We start from the raw sequence: 25315 nt of genomic DNA, 5'->3' as shown, positions 1-25315 counted from the left end.
GAAGAAGAGCCATTCCTTCAAGTGCCTGGAAAGAGGAGAGCTGGAAATGATAGTGAGCAGCGCTAACGTCTACCACAGACAATACTGACAAAGGTCTGAGAGGGAAGAAAGTGTGATAACAGAATTTTATACACTGACAAGTTTTTAAATTTTCTTTATAAAAAAGCCTAGCGATGAAACCAACCAACCAAAAGATTAAAAATCAAAATAATGGTCTCAGTAATGGACAATCGTGTTAAAAAGACTGGCAAGGAGCACCAATCCTATTTACATATAAGATGAAGACTAATAACTATGTGCTCCTCTTCAGCTGGCAAGCACGGATCTGGCTTTTCTTTGGCAGTGGTGGCAGAGGTCCCAAGGCCAAGTTCCTCACTTTGTGGTGCTGGAAGGCAGTTAGGTGAGATCTCTACTTTGTTGGCGGGGTCTACGGCTGAAGTGGGTCCTTTGGGAGCCAGAATTGGGTAGGTGATCCCTGATTTCTGTGGCCTCCTGAAATCAGGAGGCCCTCCAACAATTTGCACGCACCTAATTCTCTCTATTAAAAATCTTTCTGCTCAGGGCCGGCCCCATGGCATAGCAGTTAAGTGCGCGCGCTCCACTGCTGGCAGCCCGGGTTCGGATCCTGGGTGCGCACCAATGCACCGCTTGTTCAGGCCATGCTGTGGCGGCGTCCCATACAAAGTGGAGGAAGATGGGCACAAATGTTAGCCCAGGGCCAGTCTTCCTCGGCAAAAAGAGGAGGATTGGCATGGATGTTAGCTCAGGGCTGATCTTCCTCACAAAAAAAAAAAAAATAGAAATAAAAATAAAAATCTTTCTGCTCAAACTAGAGAGATTGCACTCCTTATCTGCAACCAAACTGTGATTGATACAATACCTCAGATCATAGGCTTAAATTAATTTCAGGTAGATTAATGAATTACATTGAAATCAAATCTTTAAGAGTTCTAGATAAGGAACTGGCCCAGTGACGTAGTGGTTAAGTGTGCATGCTCTGCTGTGGTGGCCCAGGGTTCACAGGTTCGGATCCCGGGTGTGTATCGACTCATTGCTTGTCAAGCCATGCTGTGGCGGTGTCCCATGTAAAGTAGAAGAAGATAGGCAGGGATGTTAGCCCAGGGCCAATCTTCCTCAGCAAAAAAGAGGAGGATTGGCAACAGATTTTAGCTCAAGGCTGATCTTCCTCACCAAAAAAAAAAAAAAAAAAAGTTTTAGATAAAAATGTAGTAGAATATATTTATACCCCGAGAGTCAGGAAGGATCTCTCAAAAAGACACAAAAGTGCTAACTATAAAGGAAAAGACTGAAAAACTTGACACTAAAATTGAAAACTTCTGGGGGCCAGTCCCATGGCCTAGTAGTTAAGTTTGGTGTGCTCCACTTCAGCTGTCCAGGTTCGGTTCCCAGGTGTGGACATACACCATGCGTCAGCTATGCTGTGGCGGCGACCCAAAATACAGGAAGACTGGCACAGATGTTAGTTCAGCAAAAAGAGGAAGACCAGCAACAGATGTTAGCTTAAGGCAAATCTTCCCCAGCATAAATAAATAAATAAATATTGTAAATTTCTGTGTATCAAAAAAATGAAAGGACGGGCCACAGTCTGGGAGAAGATATTTGTGGCACCAAAAAAGATTAGGGATTAGTACGGATAATATAAAGAGAATTTCTACTTGTCATTAAGAAAAAGAAATAAATAAATAGAAAAATGATTAAAAGTTACAAATAGGCAATTCATTGAGGAGGAAATATAAATGACTGGGAAACATATATAAAGATGTGTAAGTTCACTAGAAAAAACAAAATGCAAATCAAACCTTAACTTGTATTGTGTAAGTTAAAATACAATTAAAATATAATTAAAAGCATTGTTTTATATGTATCAGATTTAGAAAAATTAAAAATACATTTTAACATCAACTGTTAGCAAGGATGTGATACTATGGGGACTTGTTTACTGATTGTGGGAATATAAACTGCTATAATCCTGTTGAAAAACAGTTGGGATATACCTAGTAAAGTGGAATATGTGTGTACCCTACAACTTAAAAATCAGTCCTAGCTGTAATGCTAGAAAAACTCTTGCATGTGTATATAAGTGTGTAAGAATGTCTTGTTATTGTTTTGTAATAGCTAAAAGTGAGAAACAACTTAAACATCCATTAACAGGAGAACAGAAATTGTGTGTAGTCATACATTGGAATACCATATAGCAGTGTGAATGGCTGTATTGTTCAGGATATAGGATCGTTCAGGTTTTAATATATTAACCTTCAAATCTCAGTTAGCTTAAAACCACAAGGGATTTTTGTTTTTTGCTCATCTTACATGTTCAATGTGTGTTGGCAGGAGACTCTGTTCCACACAGTCACTCACAGACCCAGGCTAATGAAGACTTTGCCATCTTATAGCTGCACAATGAGAACACAAGGCCTTTAAGGTCATCATCGGAGGGGAAGATAGAGAGAAGGCACCCTGGCTAACTGCCTTGACTTAAGCATGACACATGACACTTCTGCTCAGAGTCCATTGTCCAGAACCAATCATACAGCTCTGGTCTACCTGCAAAGGAGACTGGGAAATACAGGGGAGCACATGGAATACTTGGTAAAGTATCTTGGTAATCTCTGCTACATAAATAAACTATACATGTCAACCAATAAATATAACAAAGTTGGGCAACGAATCAAGTTGCAGAATAATACATACAGCATAATACTAAATATACAGTCACGTACCACATAATGCACCACATAATGACATCTTGGTCAATGATGGACCACATATACGACAGTGGTCCCATAAGATTAGGACCATACATTCTAGGTGTGTAGTAGGTTACACCATCTAGGTTTGTGTAAGCACACTCTGTGATGTTCGCACAATGAATGACATTGCCTAAGGATGCATTTCTCAGAACATATACCCATCGTTAAGCAACACGTGACTGTATAAAGATAACAAACAAGTAAAATAATACTATGTATTGTTTAGAGATTTGTACAGTCATGTTAAAAGTATGAAGAAATGAATGAATCCAACAAGTACCATATTGAAAATGGTAGTCACCTCCAGAGGAAGAAAGGAAGATATAATTAAAGAGGGATATTCAGGGGCTTCCATAGGATGGGTAGCGTTTTATTTAGTTCATAACCTGAGTGATGGATCCATAAGTATTTGCTATATCATTTTTAATTCTCTTTGTATAACTTTATTACTACCTAGTGAATTAAAAAAACATTGTAAAGACAGCATTCATGTTGCCAAGTTAAAAAATATCTGCTTATAATATTAACATACCTTGGTGATTAAACACTGTTATTTGAGCAAAAAAAATGAAATGTATATTGTGATACAGTACAAATAATTTTTACCTGATGTTTGTATTGAAGCTATAGTCTGCTGTGCATATTTTTTAGTTTCTAGGGCAATAAAATTTAAAATAATACATACTTAAGGTTATTAAATGATAATTAATATCCTCAAGCATTCACTGAGCGAGCCTATGAAATCTTTCAGAAGGTGCACAAGTCTCATTTGCTGATTCCCAAGTGGTGATATCTTTAATTGCCTTGGGTCAGTGCTAGGAAAGAAACTACAGGAATTAATTATAAAAAATAAATTATTTTTGCTGTGCTAAAAAAGGAAGTACTGAAAACTGAGAAAATGTCTTCATGCTCATAGACAATAACACTGTGCTTAATATTTTATAAAGTAAAGGAAATATCTATTTAACAACCTCAAAATGAAAACAACATAATAATAGCTACCAGTTATTGTGGCAAAGGTATTGCTAAGTGATTTATATGCCTTATGTCTCCTTTTCTTTACAATAACCTTTTGAGGAAAGTCTTGTTACTTCCAAACTCAGAATGGTTGAATAACTTGCCCAGGATTACACAGCAAATAAGTGGCTGATCCAGGATTCAAATCTAGATCTATCTGATGCAGACCACATGGATTTAATAAATGAATGTAGGATAGAAAAGAACCTCAAAGGATTACCAAACCCAATTCATTCCTCCGGGAAGTGCTGTCAGGAGAGGAAAATTCTGGGCTTCCCATTAACACAAGTTTCGAGTGTAGAGGATCATGATGTTTTTGATAACATATTTTAGGTTCCATCACTCCAAGTGTGCACCACTGTGCTAGGGAAGGCATAAATTATGGGATAGGGATGGTCTGAGAGGAACGACTGGGGTCCCTGAGCAGGACTCCCTGGGAGTTGCCAAGGCACTGGGTGCCTGTGTTCACAGGTCAGCATCTTTCTCCTCACTAATTAGCTGATGACGACAGAATCTGCCTAGATTAACACATATAGCCGCTCAGGGCTGTTCCATTCCACTCAAGGGCTCTGCTGTGTTAGAGAGAGACAGTTTTCAATTATCCTTCTGTGAACTTCAGCCCCTTAGAAAGATCAGCTGCCTCAGCCCAGAAACGCAATCCCAGGAACAAGCCTGTTTGGATAAGTCAGGCTAAAGGAAAATGTGAAGAACACACTGGTTTGATGCAGCCTGTGCCCTAGGACTTCGTTTAGCCTTCTCTTAAATCTTCATTGAGGCTCTTTCTATACATCCAGAGCTCGCCAGAATCCAGCAGATAAGGAGGCAGGCATGGGGTGGGAGGAGAGAAGAGGGGTGAGAGTGGGGGGCTGGGGAGGTCGATACCAGTGTGCTCCACAAGTGCTAAGGGACTATTCCCTAGGGCCCCTAGAGAAGCCAGCAATGCTATGATCATGACATCAATAACAGCAGTAATAAAAATAGAAACTGACATTCACTAAACACCTAAACGTCAGGCAATAAAGCAGGTCCCTCAGTTTAATTCTCACGACAACTCCAATAGGTGGGCATTATTACCCCTACCCTTGCACAGTGAATGGTGGAGCTGAACTCAGTTATTAATTAACTAATTAATTAATTAATTTCAGAGTCCGTGCTATTTCCAACACACCACAGAGACAGACTGATTTCAGTAAGGCACCTAACCTGCTTAGTTTTATGATGTGCTATGGTTTTTCAGGCAATCCAATCCCATCTATTGAACCAATCCCATCTGTTTAGTGAAATCTAATCTACTTAACCTACGTTATTTAACTTCTTCATGCCTGTTTCCCTCTATGTAAAATGGGGAAATAATAGTATCTACCTCATAGTATCATTATAAATATTAAAAGAGTTAATATTTATAATACTCTTAGAGCATTACCTAGCACATACATAAGTGGTTATGCAAGTGGTTGTTATAAAGAATTCTCTCTAAATAAAGCTTGCCCCTACAGCAGCAGGGACAATGGTCATATTCATCCAGGAAAGAAAAATATGAGCTCAGAGAATCTGAGGTGGGGGAAGACACTGCGGACAGACAACAAAGAAGGTTCTTCCTGTGCTTAAAGTTGCTAAGAAGGAGGGTGCAGGCCTCCACCTTGAAGCCAAAGATCTAATGTCAACAAGTACTGAGCTGAAAACTGAGCCCATGAGTTCTCCTTTCTTCTCTATTAGGGAAACTGATAGCTAAATTGAAAATTGTAGAATAAACACCGCCAAGAGAGAACTGAATCACAAGGGCATCACACGTAATTGTTATGAATACCCCGGATTAATGAAACACTCATTCTTGTGCAGCTTGAGAAGGATCAGAGAGAAAGTGCGGCCGGACCAAGAACCAAGAAGATGAATGGTGACAGGAATGGGGACCGGGACAGGGATGCCTCTCATAACTCTTGGCTAAGCTTTCACTACTTCCTTGGTGGGGAGGGATTAGATGTTAGCATCTCAACCCAAATGTATATTGTTCTATATTTGTTGAATTACAATGATATTTATGTGAACATTAACACTCATATATGGTTTAGTCCACAGCATGGCTTCAGCCATTCTCAATTAATTCTCTTGTTTCTGTATTATCAAGTGAAAGAGAACCTCCAGCTAAAGTTAAAAGTGGAATCTGTTCTGGGAATTCCAGCCAATACTTGCTGCCTAGACCCTGGTCCAAGACTGGCCTGAGTAGCAAAGCTGTTTCTCTTAATAAAAGGCACATTAACGAGGTCTGTTAGCTCTGGATGTATCTCTTCAACAAAGACATTTGAAAACAGCAAAGTACTATGGAGAGGTAAAGCGTTATTATTATGGGGATTATCTTTAGTACGGCCTCTTCACGTCCTTGGTATAGAATGGCTGGCAATGGGAGGCAAACCAGAGAGACGGGCATGTTCTATCTCCAGAAAATCATCAAATATCTGAGGCACAGATGCTTTTTACATTTTTGGCTTTTTTTTCCTCAAATGATGACAAACTGTTCAACTGCTGGCTCAATTTTAAAGAATATCTCTGTTGATTTTCTCTCAATTTAAATGTATCCTCAATTAGGGGCTAAATGAGGAACATTCTCTATGAGAGCAGTTTGTTTTCTATTTGATAGCCTCCTTTATTTCACTATTCGACCAAAACAAAAAACTTCTCTTTTTATTTGTTGTTTTTCCCCTAAAACGTTAAAGCACGTTAGTGGAATATCTAATACAGATGCTTCTTATAATTTCAGGAATTATTTTCATCTAATGAATCAAGCACTGATGTGGTTGGTGGGTATGTGGTTGGTGGGTATGTACTGGCTAATTACATGCTAAAAAGATGATGCTGGGGAAATGCCTAATGGCCTCAAGATGGAGTACAAAAATGTAAATACTAGAGCCTAAAATGGTTAGAAATTAGGCATTTTTTCCTACCACATTAATGAGCAAAGTTGATGACGACATCTTCTAGACTGGTTACCAGTAAAAAAAAATAGTGCTAGCTTCTGTACAGCAAAGGAAACCATCAACAAAACAAAAAGACAACCTAACAATTGGGAGAAGATATTTGCCAACCATACATCTGATAAGGGCTTAATCTCCAAAATATATAACCAACTCATGCATCTCAACAACAAAAAAACTACCAACCCAATTAAAAAATGAGCAAAAGATCTGAACAGACATTTCTCCAAAGAAGATATACAGATGGCCAACAGACACATGAAAAGATGTTCAACATCATTAACTAGCAGGGAAATGCAAATCAAAACTACAATGAGATATCACCTCACGGCCGTCAGAATGGCTATAATCAACAAGACAGGAAACAACATGGGTTGGAGAGGATGTGGAGAGAAGGGAACTCTCATACACTGCTGGTGGGAGTGCAAACTGGTGCAGCCACTATGGAAAACAGTATGGAGATTCCTCAAAAAATCAAGGATAGAACTACCATACAATCCAGCTATTCCACTGCTGGGTATTTATCGAAAGAACTTGAAAACACCAACGCATAAAGATACATGCACCCCTGTGTTCACTGCAGCGTTATTCACGATAGCCAAGACTTGGAAGCAACCTAAGTGCCCATCAAGGGACGAATGGATAAAGAAGATGTGGTATATATACACAATGGAATACTACTCAGCTATAAGAAACGATGAAATCCAGCCATTTGTGACAACATGGATGGACAGTGAGGGTATTATGCAAAGTGAAATAAGTCAGAGGGAGAAGGTCAAATACCGTATGATTTCCTTCATTAAGTAGTAGATAATAACAACAATAAACAAACACATAGAAACAGAGATTGGATTGGTGGTTACCAGAGGGGAAGCGGGGAGGGAGGAGGGCAAAAGGGATAATTTGGCACATGTGTGTGGTGATGGGTTGTAATTAGTATTTGGGTGGTGAACATGATGTAATCTATGCAGAAATAGAAGTATAATGATGTACACCTGAAATTTATACAATGTTATAAACCAATGTTACTGCAATAAACAAAAAATTAAAAAAAAATAAATAAAATCCTGATTCTACCACTTAAATAAATAAATAAATAACGTGAGGAAAAAAAAAAAATAGTGCTAAAGAATCCATGAATCCTTAAACTCCTGATTGTCCCAAGGCCAGAACGTGTGGCCCTCTCTGTGGGCTTCCTTGGTTCACAGGCCTGCAGTCAATTAACAGGAATGGTGCTAAGAGCCTGTGTGATGTTTTGTCAGCTGTTAAAATCTGCAGATACTTCAAACTGTGCATCGCAGCAGACACTGATGGTTGCCATCACATCCCTTCCCTCTTCATGCCAGCCAACATCCTAGCTAAGTGTCCCAATTATGTTCAGGATGGAAATGGGCTGAAATCCAGGTGATGGGCCATGACTGGTCTAACTGGGAGTTGGCAAACTTCTGCAAATGGCCAGAGAGTAAATATTTTCAGGTCTGTGGGCTCTACAGTCTCTGTTGTTATTATTCAAATCTGCTGTTGTAGTCAAATGCAGCGATAGACAACACGTAAATGGCTGGGTGTCAATAAAACTTTTTTATAAAAACAGGTGACAGGCCAGGTTTGGTCTGTGGGCCATAGTTTGCTGACTCGAACAGTCGGAAAATTAACACTTTTCATTTTTCTCCTTAAACAGATATTTCTATCCTCTTCAACATCTCTTACAGGATTTTATTTTAATGTCATATATTTTTATGTTTAAGATTTTTATTTATCACCCAGTTATCATTCTTTGTCACAGAAATATATGTAATCAATTGAATTTAATAATTTTTTTTGAGACATGAGGCACAAAGTGTCAAAATATTTATCTCAGATTGAGTTATCAATTATGATTATTAAGACACAATTGATCAAGAATATAAATGTATTAAAATTCTGATAAATAGTAACAAAACATAAACATATACATTTATTGGCAACAGATCTTGCAATGAGATGACTTTTTTATTGGTTCCTTTATGCATAGGTGAAAATTATTTATTACTTGAATGAGATAGTTTCAGCCCTAGTTTTATACCTTTTTTCAAAAACAAGTAAGCCCTGAGAAAACTTGTTCCTATAAATGGGAATGGAAGCGGTTATTTTTTTACAGCAACGTCCTTCAACTTTGAATGCCATCTGAGAAATATGCCAAAAATCACACACCAATCAATGTTCCAATATTATTTTTAGTGGCCATTTAGGTCCTCCTTCTGTTTGGTTGAAATAAAGACTCAGAAATCACCTGAGCTACAAAAGGAGTCATTTCCCAGTTGGAGTACCGTTGCATGTTTGCACTATTCCTGGCCTTCACACAAACATCTCTTACGTCCTCACCCGCTGCATTCGTATAGCTTTACTCTTCTCTTTGCTGCACACATTTAATTAACGCTATAGCTGAAGCCCTTTCTGTTTGCTATGCACCAGGGATTTTAGGAAATTGGAAACTCAGGAACACTTTTTCTTGCAGGTTATACTTAATTATTGGTTAGGCCTGCCAATTTCAAGACATGGCACTTAAGTGTGGAAGGTTAGAAAACATATAAGAAACCACAATATCCCCTTCTTAGTCCCATATCAGGATGGTCACTCACCTCTTCACCATCTTGGCCTAAAATTTCTACCTTTTAGCTCTGATTCCATAATCTCTCCTGTATCAGTTATGGCTCTTTAGTTCTGTTTTAAGCAGTAGAAAAGGACTCCTGATAACTTCTGTCAAAAGGTAATTTATTTATTTATTTATTTTGTGAGGAGGATCAGCCCTGAGCTAACATCTGCCAATCCTCCTCTTTTTGCTGAGGAAGACTGGCCCTGGGCTAACATCCGCGCCCATCTTCCTACACTTTATATGGGACGCCGCCACAGCATGGCTTGACAAGCGGTACGTAGGTGCGCGTCCGGGATCTGAACCCCGGCCCGCCACTGAGGAGGGCACGCACTTAACCGCTACGCCACCGGGCCAGCCCCTGAAAAGGTAATTTAATGGAAAGATCTGGTGGCTTAAAGAGTTGAGGGAAAACCTGAATATCCAAGACTTGAGGCAGCAGAACTAGGGACCTCAGTAATGAGAACTCTACTCATGGTCAACGTTTTGTCACCTATCTCAGGATGACTCAGCTTTAACTGTCCTCCGTTGATGTGTCACTCCACCCAAGATTCAAATTCCCAGAGAGGATCAGACTGGCAATGTTTGGGTCGTGGGCCCACCTGCTGACTGGGGTGGTCCATCCTCCAATGTTTCAATATCCTAAGTTTTCTTTTCCCTCTGCTTTGCCCAAGTCAATGCCTGCTTTACTATTGCAACCTGAATTTCCCGAAGTGCCACCAGTCCACGGGAAAATGCACATATAAAGCAATCTTAATAACAATCCCAATGTTACTGGTTCTGTGCCTTTGCCTGGACAAAGCAGGACAGCAGTCTCCATCCCTAATGTGTCTCCTAGTTCTTTCTTAGAGTTCTGAGGAAGTCTCATGGGAAGCCACTGATGGTGCTTCCCCTTTCCAGCCCCTACAATGTCCAGTTGTAGAGAAACCACTGGGTTGGCAGTTTCCTCTCTCCTCTGTTACCAGGCCCTGCTCTCCTGTGCAAATGCCCAATTACTGCCTAGCTTCCCTTAGCGATACCGGGGCCAATAATCCTCCCTGCACTTGAACTTCTGTCCTCACAGGAGAAAGCCTCTCTCTCAGGTCTATATCATACATTGTCCCCTAGGCTGCAGAGCAACACTGCTGGCTCCCATGTTCCAAGGTGAAAACAGCTCCTATGGTTTTTACCTGCAGCTCCCTCTCTCCGGGGCCAGGCAGGAGAATACACAGCATGGGGTCTCCCATTTCACTTCCTCCACCTCCCATCTCCCATTGTCCTACATTCCTTGAAGGCTCCTGTATAAGTCAGGGTTCTCCAGAGAAACAGAACTAATAGGATCTATGTCTATATCTATACATATATGTATATATAGAGAGAGAGATTTATTTTAAGGAACTGCCTCACATGATTGTAGAGGCCAGCAAGCCCAATATCTTCTGGATGGGCCGGCAGGCTGGAGGACCAAGAAAGAGCTGATATTGCAGCTAGAGTCCAAAGGCAGTGTGCTGGCAGAATTCTCTCTTCCTTAGAGAATCTTAAGATCTTCAAATGATTGGATGAGCACACTGGCAAAATTATGGGGTATCTGCTTTACTTAAAGTCTACTAATTTAAATGTTAATCTTACCTAAAATATATCTTCACAGCAACATCTAGACTAGTGTATGATAAAATATCTGGGTAGCATGGCCTAGTCAAGCTGACATATAAAATCAACCATGACAGCCCCTTATGCAAACAAACTCACATTACTAAGAACCTGTGGTCGTCAGCCTAAAAATGTATCCCAAATGTTCAGACATTGTGAATATTACAAATTTAATCAGGAGCCTGTTAAACTTTTATGTCAAGGTAAATCTTTCTTCTTCTTTCTTTTTTTTTTTTTTAGCCTATTAAAAGATGTGTTAAGAGGCCAAGAGTTTACCAAAATAGCTCAAAGATTTAATTCATGCTCCCAATGTGCAATGTCACACAATGCTATAGTCTGTAGTTTCCCTAAAAACACAGACTTCTAGGGATCTAGGGATTCAGTCATTCAATGAATACAGCCCCCGCTCATCCCCCATGGTCCAGACAGGATAAATGTTAGAGCTGAAAGGCCTCAGGTAAGACGGACTGTGAGGCCCAGAGTGCCAAAGGGAGGTGAATGCCAGTGTTCAACGTGGTGGCATGCGCTGTGAGGCCACTATACTCTGTCCTTCCCTGACGATGTTCTCTCCATGTCTGAGTCTGTTCACACCGCTGTGGCTGCACAGGAAAGGCAAGTGTGCAGTTAACCGCCTATAGACACATAGAGCCTTCAAGATGAACAGAAACCTCCACCATCCTTTTGACACAGGGAAGGAGCACAGGCTGTCCGCTGCTCTAAAGACTTAAAAATAGGGTCCAAGTGGCTGGCTGAGCGAGAAGGCCTGTAGAGAATCTGAAGATAAGAGACCCAGAGGCCCAGGCTGTATTCCAGGGGAGATTGTAAAGAGACTCCTGAACTTGAGACTGACAAGGTGGCTGTGGCTAGCCACACAGTCATTCTGTGATTCAGACACCCGTGGCTCAAAAATGGGGGTAATCTCCCGCCCCTCAAAGAGCTGTTATAAGGATTAGATGAAATAACTCATCTGAAAAGGCAAATTCAATCCCATGCCTATAGCAGGCATGCTTGATATATTTATTTGTTATTTAATATATTGATAGTAAATAATTAGTGAATAGAAAGTTAGATGCTTAGCTTTCACTGGGAGCAATTCAAATTTTAAAGAATTCCCATCTGCCTCATTCTGCTCACTCTGACAACGATTGGACTGAGTACTCCAGTCACAGTCTCTATGGAGATCTGTTAGAGACAGGGTGGTATCTATAACCTAAACTGACCACTAATCAAGACCTCAAAATACAAGTCCCCTTCAATGGTTCCATGTTCCCTGGGAAGCTGGGTGGTTTTAGGCCTGTGGTGTAAGGCAGGGGGGGATAAGGGGCGAAGAGCAGCACTGAGGTGACGGGGAAGAGGATTCTGGAATGGGGAGAAGAGAAAGGATCAAGTCCTAGATTTCTTTATGTTTGTTTCATTTATACCTGGTTATAAAAGCACACGTGCAAAATGTGGAAATCTTGGAAACTAAATGGAAAATAGAGGCAAGAGAAAAATTATCCATAAGCCTACCTCACACAGAACAATTACATTAAAGGCATTGATTGTGTATTTCCTTTCAGTCTTTATTCTGTTTGTTTTTTTACTACATAGTAATTATATGTACATTTTGCATTGCAATTTTTCATCTAACATTTTAATATCAGAATTTACCCATGCTAATACACTATACACATTATTTTAAAGGTCTCATCATATTCTGTCAAGTTGAATGTGCCCTAATTTACTTCCAGTGTTCTATTGTTGGTCATTTAGATTATTTATGGTTTATATACTACAAATAATTCAGTACAATTCATTTTTGTACAGCATTTAAAAAAATATTCTGTTTTCTCTTTAGGTATAGGTCTTCAAAAATGAAAGTCCTGGGTAAAAGGGCTTCGACATGCTAAAGGCTCTTGATACATGTTGATAAAAGCTTATGCCCATTAGACTTTTCCAGCAATGGATGAGAGCGCCTTTTCCAATGTGCCCTTGTCAACACTGAGTAGAATGATGGAAAAAAATCACTAATTTAATGAAGAAAAAAAAGCTACTTGAAGCATAAATCTCTATTCCTTTGCTTTCTAGTGAGGTTCAATATTTCCACATATACTTGTTAACCTGTGAATGTCCTTATCCCATGATAATATTTTAATATTACATCTTCTTTAGGGATATTGCAAACAAATTACCAAATCTCTAAAAGATACTGTGGAGTTTATACCAAAAGGGCAGTATGCTAATTTATGAATCACGTGGGCTATGTGAATACCAAGTAATATGGGATCAGGTAGAAGTAAATGATATTCAACTCCAAGTGAAAAGAAATGAAGCCTTAAGTTGTCTCAGAAAAACCAAAGCAAATGCCACAGGCATAATGAGGAGATGTGTTTTGATTTCAGTTCCAGGCCCTGAAAACAATCTCCCAAATTGGTCTGTGTTAAAGGTAATAGCACAAAATGACAAAAACCAGAGAGAACAATTTTTATAATGAAGCAAAGAACTAGGAAGCCAGTTTGTTCCCAAGGAAAGTAGGAACGTCATTCTTGAATCAATTTAACTCCAAAAGATAATGGCTGATATGTACGGTCTGGGCTCACTCCAAAAGTTTTGTTTCCTACAGAAGACCTTAAAATGCAACTACCATATGTCCTTATTTATAATGTTTGAATGAATCTATACAAAAAATTGTCAAGAATATAAATTTATATACCATAAAAAAATGACAAAGGGAATGATTCAGTAGTATCCCATTGCCTATATAACTTCCAAAATAAGCAATCCATCACTCATTTGATAATAAATTCATCTGATGTTTGTTAATCTCCCAAAGTTAAAATTTTTAAACTAACACTGACAACAGAAATACATTTTAATGCAAAACATATGGAGCAAAAGAACTGATGAAGAACCAGTCATCTGACCATTATTACAGCAACGACAGTTAAAAGAGAATTTTCACTTAAAATTAAAGTGCTTTCACTGTAATAAATAACCAAACAGAACACTAGGACATGTAGACTCTTGTTCATGGAGATGAAAAAGAAGAAAGCTGAGGTTCCAGCCTACCACCATTTTTACAGTGACTAGACACTATCTGGGTTCTCCCTGAGAAACCTACATTTCTAATCCAAGTTACTCATTTAGAACTACACTATAGACAGGCCCAGGTGCTTAATACACTCATTTACTTCTGATGCAATTTATTAATTCTTTTGTATGAGCTAGGACCTCCTAGCTCCTTAATTTTTTGTGGACAACAACTTTCATTATTATAATTATTCATGGCTCCATAGTATCTCAGAAAAACATACGCATATGGTAGCCCCTGGATAAATAGCTAGAAATTAAACCAATGCAGAAAAAATGGGATTAATTTACGTAGGAAAGGAAAAGTGCATTGTGGGCAGCGGGGAGTGAAATATAGGTCTGAAAGTGGCCTCACAAAGGTGGTCATCTCTGCAGTTTCACAGAGCTGCTAACAACTATTTTGCTGAGATTTCACACACAACATACAATGTGTTCTTCATGGAATTTGACATATAAATTGTTTTTAAATCCAACTGCTTGAATATAAATATGCTATAAGAATGTCCCAAAGACTATTACGTAAAGTAAATCACTTCTAAACCCAGAGGTGAATTTCAGATTAAACAAGGGGCAGGGAAGCTGATGGACAAAATAGATAGCAGCACAGTGTCCCACAAAGCCATCCCCCAGCATGACACCACTTTTGCCAGGTAAAATCTGCATTTAAAGTCTAAACAATCTGTTGTAAACTATTTTTTCTACTTCAAGAAATCAGGCAGGTTTTAAAAGCTGTTGTTTATCTGGAATTTTCCATACTTGACTCAAGTCAAAATATTCCTTAAATGTTTCACATGATGAATTTGGCTGTGTCTCTCGTGTAACGCTGAGGGGTTACACAGCTTGTTGCTACATAAACAAAATAAACTCTTCTGAGGCATCCTTCAAAATGTAAAAGATTGTCAGCCTATGGGCCACAAATCTGAGGTCCTCTGACCTTAACATACTTCTCTATTGAATTGGGCCTTTGAGGAATTTCAAGAAGCAAAAACCTGCCACGTGTATCATGGATTTCTTTCCTGGACAGGTTCCTATGATGGATTTGAATAATATGGAAAATGGAATGAGCTCAACTTTTCCATCTCTTTTGATTTCAGACAATAATAATCCCAAGACTCCTGGAGATGTCCCCACAAGGCAGCATATAAGATTAAAACAGTGAAGTTCCCAACTTCTCCCCAGCATCCTCTTTCTGCCCACTTTGATTAAGCAAGTTTGGGTGTGTTCTATCTGCACTAGACACAATGAATGCGGAAGACTCCTCAGTAACCCTCCCCTTTCTTAAAAAAAAAAAAAAAATGGAACAAACGTACATTAGTTTTTTGGATATCTTTCCTTCTATGAATGATCCTTTATCTTCTGATGTGTTACTTCTGAGATTCAGGGCATTGTCGTGCAATGTTGACGTGGAAATGATGCAATATTAAGTTAAATGGGATTACCTAAGCCTCCTGCCTCCTCATAAGTGGCTAGAAATATGAAATGGAAATTTAAAATGTAGCCTTAGGAACTATTTGCTGCCCTTTTTACAACTTATTTTTCAATATTTGGCTATTCCTTGAGATAATCTGAAATTCCAGTATTGAAACCCGAAGACTGGATTTCTAGGCAAGGCTCCTCCATTTATAAGTGACTTGATCCTAAAGTAGTGTAGTAGTCACTTAACATCACTGCTGTTTGAAGAAAGCAGTGTGTCATTTAATTGAAACTGATAATAGACCTACACATACAACTCAAGGTGGATGTGGGGTCAAGAGGCTGTGAATGCATACTTTACCGCTGTTAAGTGTTCAATAAATTTGGAGGGCCGGCTCCGTGGCTTAGCGGTTAAGTGCGTGCGCTCTGATGCTGGCGGCCTGGGTTTGGATCCCGGGCGCGCCCCGAGGCACCACTTCTCCGTCCAGCGCGAGGCCGAGTCCCACGTACAGCAACTAGAAGGATGTGAACCTATGACATACAACTATCTGCTGGGGCTTTGGGGGGAAAAAATGAATAAATAAATTTGGAGATTTTTCTGATCCATGGAGAAGAGTAATAGAGAAAAATTTAAAGAAACAAGACTGTGTAGGTACTAATTTTCCTTCTGTGTGTGGGTGAATATATAGAAGGACAGTAAAGAACAGCATATTTTAATAACTGCTAGGGTTTAAAATTTCAACGATTTCACAACCCCTTGAGGATCAAACCCACATTCTTCACATAAACTGACCCAGCTCTACACGCCACTGCAAGAGTGGTCTGTTCCAGGCCTTCCACACATCTTGGGGGATCTGTCTTTTTTTCTCATGGCACACCTTGTCCAGGAATGCCTCTGATTCCTCCTCTCTATCTGAGTTCCATCTAGGGTCCCCTCCTCTTCCAAAAAACCTCTGTAGGACACCTCAACACTCTCTGGATCCTTATCTCCTTAAAATTTCTGAAGCCTTATTTGTACCATGTGGTTGGCTGCTATTGAACATTGTCTTGTTCTATTATTTAGCCCACAGAGATTTGTGTGCCTTCTACATGCTGGGCTCTGGTACTACAAATGCAGTAGAAGAAGACAGGGAAGGTTCCTGTCCTCGAGGTGTTCATCAGGGCAGCACAGTGGTGCCGTGGCAGATGTTTGAGTCAAGTGCTGTGTAAGACTGACCTAACTCACTGGGTGCAGAATCATGACATTCAGCCGTAACCCCCTCTTCTACTCCTTACTGCTGTCACCTCCTGGCCTTCTGGTTCCTTCTCCTCACTCAAAAAAATTGTGCCACCTGGTTTAGTCTTCGCCTCCATACTGCTGCCATCATCCCGGTCACTTCACAATCCATGTGCCCTGGCCTTTTGAGTCTCTGGCTTCCTCATCTAGACCTCAGACTTTTATTCCTATGGTTACCACCCAACTGATCCATTTCAGAAGTCACTAAGTCAAACATCTTTTTCACTACACAAAATTTTCCCTGCTAAGTAGCCCCACGGTGACAGTTCTTCAATTTTACCAGGTACTTCTAGTTGACTAACTCCTCCATTTTCTTCCCATGTATCTATAGCTCCCTTCTGTCTTTACTTCCCTCACTATCCAAATTAGAGTCTATCATTTTAATTTCTGTATTTTAACTATCTTAAACTCCAGTACACTTGGATCTGTCCCAAATCCCTGAAAAAGCCCCAACCCACGAAGAAACCCACCATCTACTTTTCTCATGTCTGCATATGGGAAGTCGAGCGTGACTGGAGCAAAACACACGATGGGAATATCAGAAGCATACAAATTGATGAATGGTTTAGCAGCACCCAGCTCGAAAGCCTGGATCTCCAACTTTTTAACGTCCATTTCAAACCTACTCTCATCTCTTCCAATATCCAACTCTCTTGTTATCATCACTTGACCTTAACCCGACTTCACAGAAAGGGAAGGAGTGAGACGAACCTTTCTGCATCATTCACTCCCTAGCATATGCTCCCCTACAATTAAAATCTCCTCTTCCCTTTGTTACCACAGGGCTTTTCCTCCTCCTACCAAGCTGCTATGTGGAGACTCAAATGGGTTCCTTGCTCTGAAAGTCAGACACAGAACCTGGCCATCACCCTGCCCTGGACAAGGGGTTCTAAACACACCACTTTTGCTTCAGTTGGTGTCTCTGGGCTACTCTGTTCTTTATGGCCCAGAGACTGATTCCTTGGAGACCACAAGGGAGCTTAGCAGTTATCCCCATTACCTAGCTTTATGGGAAAACGCTGGGACTTGATGTGTTAAAGGATACAAGTGAATAAGCAAGGCAGGAGGAGAGATAGGAGGAAAGAAGGAAAAGATGAGAAAGGCAGGAGCTCCTGAGTGTGTGCTCTCAGGGACCAGCCAGTATCCATCTTGCTCAGTAATAGAGGCATTATGGAAGGATGCAGTGAATACAAATGTGCTATGCAGATGCTATGACCAGCAAAGATTTAAGAATCACAAGGAACAGAAACTAGACACTGGCTTATCAAACTCATCAGTTTCCAAACACTCAATGTATCAAAGAAATGCTCTGCCAGTCACTGAGGGAGAACATAAACACGTATCTCTGTGAAACTCCATGCTAGCCATTTCCTTCACATGGAGATCACCACCCGCCTTTCACATTATTAATTCTTTTTTATCTTTTACCATCCTGCTTTTATTTCTCATTCTCTGTGAAGCTTTCTCCAAATCCCAGAGCTAGTGACTACTTGTTCTGTGTCCCCACAGCTGATGGGTGAATTGGTCAGGCATGTATCACCATATAGTGGGATCAACACTCATGCATTCTGTCATCCCCCCTTACCAATCTGCCTAATTCACCATCGTGTCTCCTGTACCCAGCGTAATTCCTAAGAATCCAGCACACTCCTGTGGAATGAATGAACAAAAGGATGAGACCAGATGAGAAATGTAGCCCCCTCTCCTCCTCTCTGTGAAGGTCATGAGGCATCCTTAACAGCACCTCACCTCGGTAATCTCTCCACTGCAGTCAGCACTCTGTGCTGATCCATCAATCACTGCTTGTCCTACCTGGTTGAAGGAAGATGGGTGCCACCAGCTGAGACCCTAAGAGTACACTCGGCCCCTCACCTCGCTTGCTGGCAGACGCAGCAGATCCACACCTTCTCGTGCTTCTGGTAGGAGCAGCAGCTCTTGCAGACATTGAACTTGCAGTCCCCACACCGGCGCTTGGTGTTGACGAGGAAGGTGAAGGGCGAGCAGCAGCGCATGCAGCAGTGCTCCACGAACTTCTGGTGCTTTGAGAGGATGCTGCACTTGCTGCCCTCCTCATCCAGCTTCTGCTTCATCTCGCTGGGAAACCGGGGCGGGGGAAGGGTGAGGAGAAGAGAAACAGAACATCAGGTCTGGGGCTCTCTCCCTAAAGCATCCTGTCCTGTCCCTCCCATAGGCCAAGCTACCATGTAGGATCTTCCGGTAAAACAATGAAACTCAGAAAGATCTGAGACATACTTGCTTGACATACTATCCGGAGCAGAACCCTAATAAAAGTGGATTAATTCTGTGTACTTCTGTATGTCATATTTTCTATGAGAAAGCACAAAAACCTTATTACTTATATTTCAGGTACTAGATTGAGATATGAATTATTATAAAACTAAGCACATCCTTGAACAATAAAACTCTTAATTAATGCCTTTGGAAAGGAGCAGGAGATCATTTATGTTAAAACATGAATCCTCACAACAGCCCTGCTGGGAATATGATAAATGCAGTCCTGGCCCTATTTAACATCTCTGGAAACTGAATCATCCAGGGATTTTAAAAGCTTTCAAATCAACATAAGTCAATAAGGATTCTCTGGGTGATGGGCAAATCCTAAGGTGATTCAGAGTTGAATAAAAGACAAGCTCCGTCTTCCAAAGAGCTCATGGTCATAGTGGGTATACAGCCAGTCATACTAATGCAAAACACGACTTCTCTCTACACTCCAGGAGAAGGAAAGGAGTAACCCTGAGAGGCAAGGATATACCCCAAACAGACTGAGTTACCTAGGAAAGAACTGACTGCAAGTAACCAAGTTACTCTGACTTGGTAAGTTTGAGCTGTTTTTCCTGCTACAAAAATAGATGCCCACAAACAGTAACAGAAAAATAATTCATTTAATAATTTAAAATCTATTTTTCTGTACCCAGTTTGTGCTTGTATAATTCATCATGGATAAATCTATGATTTATGTGACAAATATTTTCTCCCATTTTGCACTTGTCTTTTCAACTTATGTTGTCTTTCATCATTTAGAAGTGTTTAATTTTTCTGTAGTTAAATCTGTCAGTCTTTTCTTTAATGGCTTCTGAGTTTTACATCTTGCTTAAGAAGGCCCATACTACACCAATCCATTTTATACATACTCAAATAGCCCCCGCAGTGGGTTGAATGGTGGCCCCCCAAAAGATATGTCCAAGCCCTAACCCATTGTAACCTGAAATGTTACCTTATTTGGAAAAAGGGTCTTGGGAGATGTAATTAAGGTAAAGATCTTGAGATGAGAGCATCCTGGATTACCCTGGTGGGCCGTAAATTCAATGACAAGTCTCCTTGGAAGAGACACACAGCAGCAGAGAAGACAATGTTAAGATGGAGTGAAAGTCCTCAGCCATCCCTGCCTCAGGGATTCCTCCCGTGGCCCTGTCGCTGGCCATGTTGCTGTCCCTTCTCTGCCCATCCAGGCTCCCTCCTGACTCCACTCTTTCTTTCCAGGGTCTTCCATGGCCTGGCTGACCAGAGGAAAATTCTCAAAATCCATGACCTAAATGGTAAACAGTAGCTTTGTACACAGGAGTCACCCTTGCCTGACACATTCGGCATGGGAATAAATTAATCAGGACACAGGTAAGTAAAAAGGAAAAATATTAGCATTACCTGCATTCTTCTACTCAGAGCTATTTAGGTGAACATCCTTCCTCTCCCTTACTCTCTCTCGCTCCCTCCCCTGCCCTCATATTTTAAAATGGGAAGGTTGAAGCCTACAAAATTGTCTATCTTTGTTTAGATTTTCAATTGTGTTGGCATAAACTGGTTCACAGATTTCTCTCATGCTTTAAGTCTTCTGTTATATTTGTAATCATGTCCCCCTTTTCTTTCTGAATATTGCTTATTTGAGCCTAAGCTTTTTTACCCCTTGATTAGTAAGTTCTGAGGTTTATTTATTTTGTTAATTTTAATGAAGAACTAGCATTCAGTGAAGTTGATTGTCTACATTGTTTACCTGTTTTCCATTGCAATAAAGTCCAGTCTTATCTTTATTCTGCATTCTACTAGTTTTGAATTTGCTCTATTCTTTTTTATTTTTTTATTTATTTATTTATTTTTTTTTTTTTTTTAAGATTTTATTTATTTATTTTTTCCCCCCAAAGCCCCAGTAGACAGTTGTGTGTCATAGCTGCACATCCTTCTAGTTGCTGTATGTGGGACGCGGCCTCAGCATGGCCGGAGAAGCAGCGCGTCGGTGCGCGCCCGGGATCCGAACCCGGGTCGCCAGCAGCAGAGCGCGCTCACTTAACCACCAAGCCACGAGGCCGGCCCTCTATTCTTTTTTATAACTTTAAAAAAATAAACTTTTAAAAAGTAAAGCTCACTTACTTTTAATGTTTATTCTTTTCTAATTTATGCATTTAAGGCTAAAAGATTCTCTCAACATATCACTTTAGCTGCACAGCTTGAATCAGATCATTTTTATTGTCATTCAGTCTTACAAATTTTATAATTCTCAGGTTTAAAATTTCAAAATATATGGGTTTTTTATTGATTTTTATTTTTATTTTTTAACATTTTGATCAGAGAAGAGAGTCTGGAAGAAATTAATTCTCTGGTATTTGTTGAGACTTGCATTATAGCCTAGTACATGATGAATCTTTGTAAAGTCCCAGGTGTGTTTAAAAAGAGTATTTATTCTCTACCTATTGAGAACAAGACATTAAACTTTCCCATTATAATTGTGGATTTATCAATTTCTCTTCAATTCTAGTTAATTTTTACTTTATATTTTTTAAGACTATAATGTAAGGTGCATTAAGGTTCATAAGTGTTATGTACTTAATGGAATATTTCTTTTGTGATTACACACAACCCTCCCTATCCCTAATAATGCTTTTTGCCTTAAAGTCTGTCTTATATTTATAGTCTATGTTAGTTATTTTTTAAACTGATAGTGTTCCTGGGTATATCTTTTTACACCTTTTCACTTTCAACATTTGTATCATTATGTTTCAGATTGGGATCTTATAAGCAGAACACAGCTGAATTTTCCACTTTTATCCTGTATGGGAATCTCTCTTTTAGCACCGAAGTTTAAACCATTTATATTGAGATTACTAATATACTTGGATTTAGCTCTACTATGTTATTTTGTGTTTTCTATTTACCACGCTGCTTCTTTGTTTCCTCCTTTTCTCCTTTCCTACTTTCTATTAAATTGATTGGTTTTCTTCATTTTCGTTGAATTCCCAAGTATGATTTGGCATTTTATGTTCTTTTTCACTTCTTTTAGTGGTTACTCTTAACATGTTAACATGTACATTGGGATTAATGCCTAATGTTAACAGCTTTCTTTTCATCAACAACACAAGCTTTAATTCCCTCTGATGTTCTATGTTATTATTGATAGTATTTTGGTTTAATCTTGGTTTGTAACTGCAAAAATTATTCTTAATATTGTTTAATTGGCGTTTTAGCCACCCCACATTATACAAACTGGGGCCTGCCCACAGACTAAGAGCCCTGAACACAGGAAACCCATCTAGTGCCATTCCTTTCTTCCAAGTATCCCTCTAGTTTCTTCTGAATTTGGTTGCAAATAGGGTGCTCTATGGTAACTGGTTTTTCCATTTTGTCCAGAAAGTATACTTTTTATCTGCAGGAGGGTCAGTACATTAGGAGCTTACTCAGCCATGACCAGAAGCAGAACTCATTTATCATTTTTTCAGTTGATATTTGTATAGATTTATCCACATTTACCAATTTCTTTGATTATCATTGCTTCTTGCATCTGATTTTTCATCTCACGTTAATTTTTTTATTGCTAAAGTTCTTCTGTCATTCTTTCAGGAAGGAAATTCTAGCAGCCTTTATTTGCTGAAAATGTCTATTTCGCCCTTATATTTGAATGACAGTTTAGGTGGGTACAGAATCTTAAGTTGTCAGTTCTTTTGCAAAAGCACCAAATAACACTGAAGGTATTAGTCCATCTTTTTTTTTTTTTTTTTCCTGACTTCAAATGTTGTAATGTGAAGTTTGTCAGTCTAATTATTCCTTTGTAGGGAACCTCACTTTTCTCACTGGTTACTTTTAAGAGTTTTTTGTCTTCAGAGTTCTGTGGTTTCACTAAGAAGTGTCTAAGTGAGGATTTGTTTGCATTTATTCTACTTGAGACACTTGGTAATTTTCTAAAACTTTCATAAATCCTAAAGAATTCTCCAAGCATTATAACTTTGAATGTTGTCCCCTGCTCCATACTATCTCCTTCTGGAACCCCAGTTATATGTCAAACTTCCCCTACTTTTCCATGCCTCCCAATCTCTTTTTTCATCTCTTTGTATTTCTGGGATACATTCTGGATAAGTAACTCAGTTCTAGCTTCTAGTTTAGTAATTCTTTCTTCATTCGTGTTTTCTCTACTGTTTAACTGTTTTGAAATTTACTGATTTTAATTTTCATTTCCAGAAGTTCTATTGATTTATCTGTACCTAAATCTGCCTGTCCTTTTCTCTTTTGTGTCATTCCTTCCTTACAGTTTCTATTCATTCTTTTATTTTTTGAATTATTTTAAACATACTTCTTTTATATCCTCTTCCTGATTCTTATATTATTTTAAATTCTTAGAAGTGGTGCTAATCCTCCTATTGAGTGTGTCTATTAACTCTTGTTCAAGGTGGATTCTTTTCTTTCACGGTTTATCATTTTGGTTGAGGTCATCTCCAGCCAAGATGGCTTTTCCTGTAAGTGCACGTTTTCTGTGCAAGTGTTGCCTCAGAGCAGCTATGCATCTGCTTTCACAAGGCACCACAGAGAGGTCATCAATTCCGGACCAGCTTCAGGTTTGTTTCTTAGCTTGGGGAATCCTGTACCACATGAGTAATAAGATTTTGATCTTCAATCCTATGTGTAGTGGAGGCTTGGGACTCTGAGCTTTGATTTCTTATGGAAGACTTCTTTTCTCCCACCCAAGGGTCTAGGAAAAGATCACCTGAATTGCAGCTCCCCTAAGCCAGTGAGTGGAAATTTTCTAGCCGCCCCTTTTACTGAGAATGAAACTCCCCAATGTGGAACTTTATGCAGGTATCTCATGACAAGAAAATTTTCACATATTGAGGTATATGGGGTAGGTATTCTGGTTTAAAACTGATTCTGCTTGAACTAAAGAAGCCTGACCTATGGCTTATCAAACATACATTACACATCTGCTTTAACCATTAAAGAATGCATTAAACATTATCTCAAAGTAAAAGAATGCACTCTTTGAAGATAAGAATGCATACTTCTCCTCCTACACTGCCAGTATCCAGTATCAGTAATGCCTGTATCAGTGCTCCTAAAGGTAAGTTCCCTTTCCTGGACATCAGGCTCACGTTGACCCGCTAATTTGCAACTGAATACCTCTTTGAAACTTTGATGAATATGTATCCTGGGCATTTTTAATGTATGTTCTTTGTTTTAAAAATGTATAAAACTGTACTGAAAACCATGCTTCTCCAGGAAGCTTTCTTCCTTTGTGGAGACTGTCTTCCCAGCTTATAGTCCTCAGCCTGGCTCAAGTAAAGGTCATCTTATCTGTCCTATCTATAGATTGGTTATTGATTATTTGCATCAATACGCGTGTTCAGCTGCTTGTCCTCCAAAGTCTCAAGGCCACATCTCTTGCCCTCATGCAGAAATTAACACTGCAGCCACTAGCCATCAGAGCCATAACCCTCTCTTTCCCCATCTGGCTAGGCTGACCACTCTGGTTTTAAATTCCTTCTTCACTTCCACTCCCTGGGGATTTCCCTTTCTTACTCCTCCCCTCTACATTACTGAGATGCAATCCACACACCATAACATTTACCCTTTTAAATCATACAATTCAGTGGTTTTTAGTATATTCACAAAGTTCTGTAACCCCTACCACTATCTAATTCCAGAATATTTCCATCATTCCAAAAAGAAATACCACACTAATTATCAGTCACTCCTCACTTCCCCCTGCCCCAGCCCCTGCCTACCACTATTCTACTTTCTGCTTCTATGAATTTGCCTATTCTGGACATTTAATATAAATGGAATCAGACCATATGTGGCCTTTTGTGTCTGGCTTCTTTCTTTGCATGTGTTCAAGGTTCATCAATGTTGTAGCATGTATCAGCACTTCATTCCTTTTTACTGTCAAATAATATTCTATTTAGAGATATACCATATTTTATTTATCCATTCATCAACTGATGGACATCTGGGTTGCTTCTAGTTTTTGGCTAGTATGAATAATGATGCTATGAACACTCATGTACAAGTTTTTGTGTGGACATACCTTTTCAATTCCAGGAATGGAATTACTGGGTAATACGGTAAGGCTATGTTTAAACTTTTAAGAAACTGCCACACTGTTTTCCAAATGGTTGTACCACTTTACATCCCCACCAGAAATATATAGGTGTTCCAATTTCTCCACATCCTCACCAAGACTTGTTATTGTCTGCCTTTTTTACTATAGTCATCCTAGGGGGTGTGAGGTGTTATCTAACTGTAGTTTTGATTTGCATTTCCCTAA

At 39.5% G+C, this 25315-nt stretch overlaps 1 protein-coding gene across 4 annotated transcripts in view; it reads right to left on the bottom strand.

Annotated features, from left to right (window-relative positions):
• The window catches only part of MYRIP (myosin VIIA and Rab interacting protein), a 353398-nt gene that overhangs the window by 178913 nt on the left and 149170 nt on the right, over positions 1–25315 (bottom strand). For all 4 annotated transcript variants that reach the window (XM_004419542.3, XM_087430764.1, XM_087430763.1 and 1 more), the window contains exon 3: positions 18646–18867. In XM_004419542.3, coding sequence (XP_004419599.2) covers positions 18646–18867 — 222 coding nt within the window. The remainder of the gene's footprint in view (positions 1–18645; positions 18868–25315) is intronic.

Source organism: Ceratotherium simum, chromosome 5, assembly GCF_057802395.1.
Source record: "Ceratotherium simum simum isolate JZ-2026a chromosome 5, ASM5780239v1, whole genome shotgun sequence".
Taxonomy (NCBI): Eukaryota; Metazoa; Chordata; class Mammalia; order Perissodactyla; family Rhinocerotidae; genus Ceratotherium; species Ceratotherium simum.
This window is presented reverse-complemented; position numbering and strand designations above follow the sequence as displayed.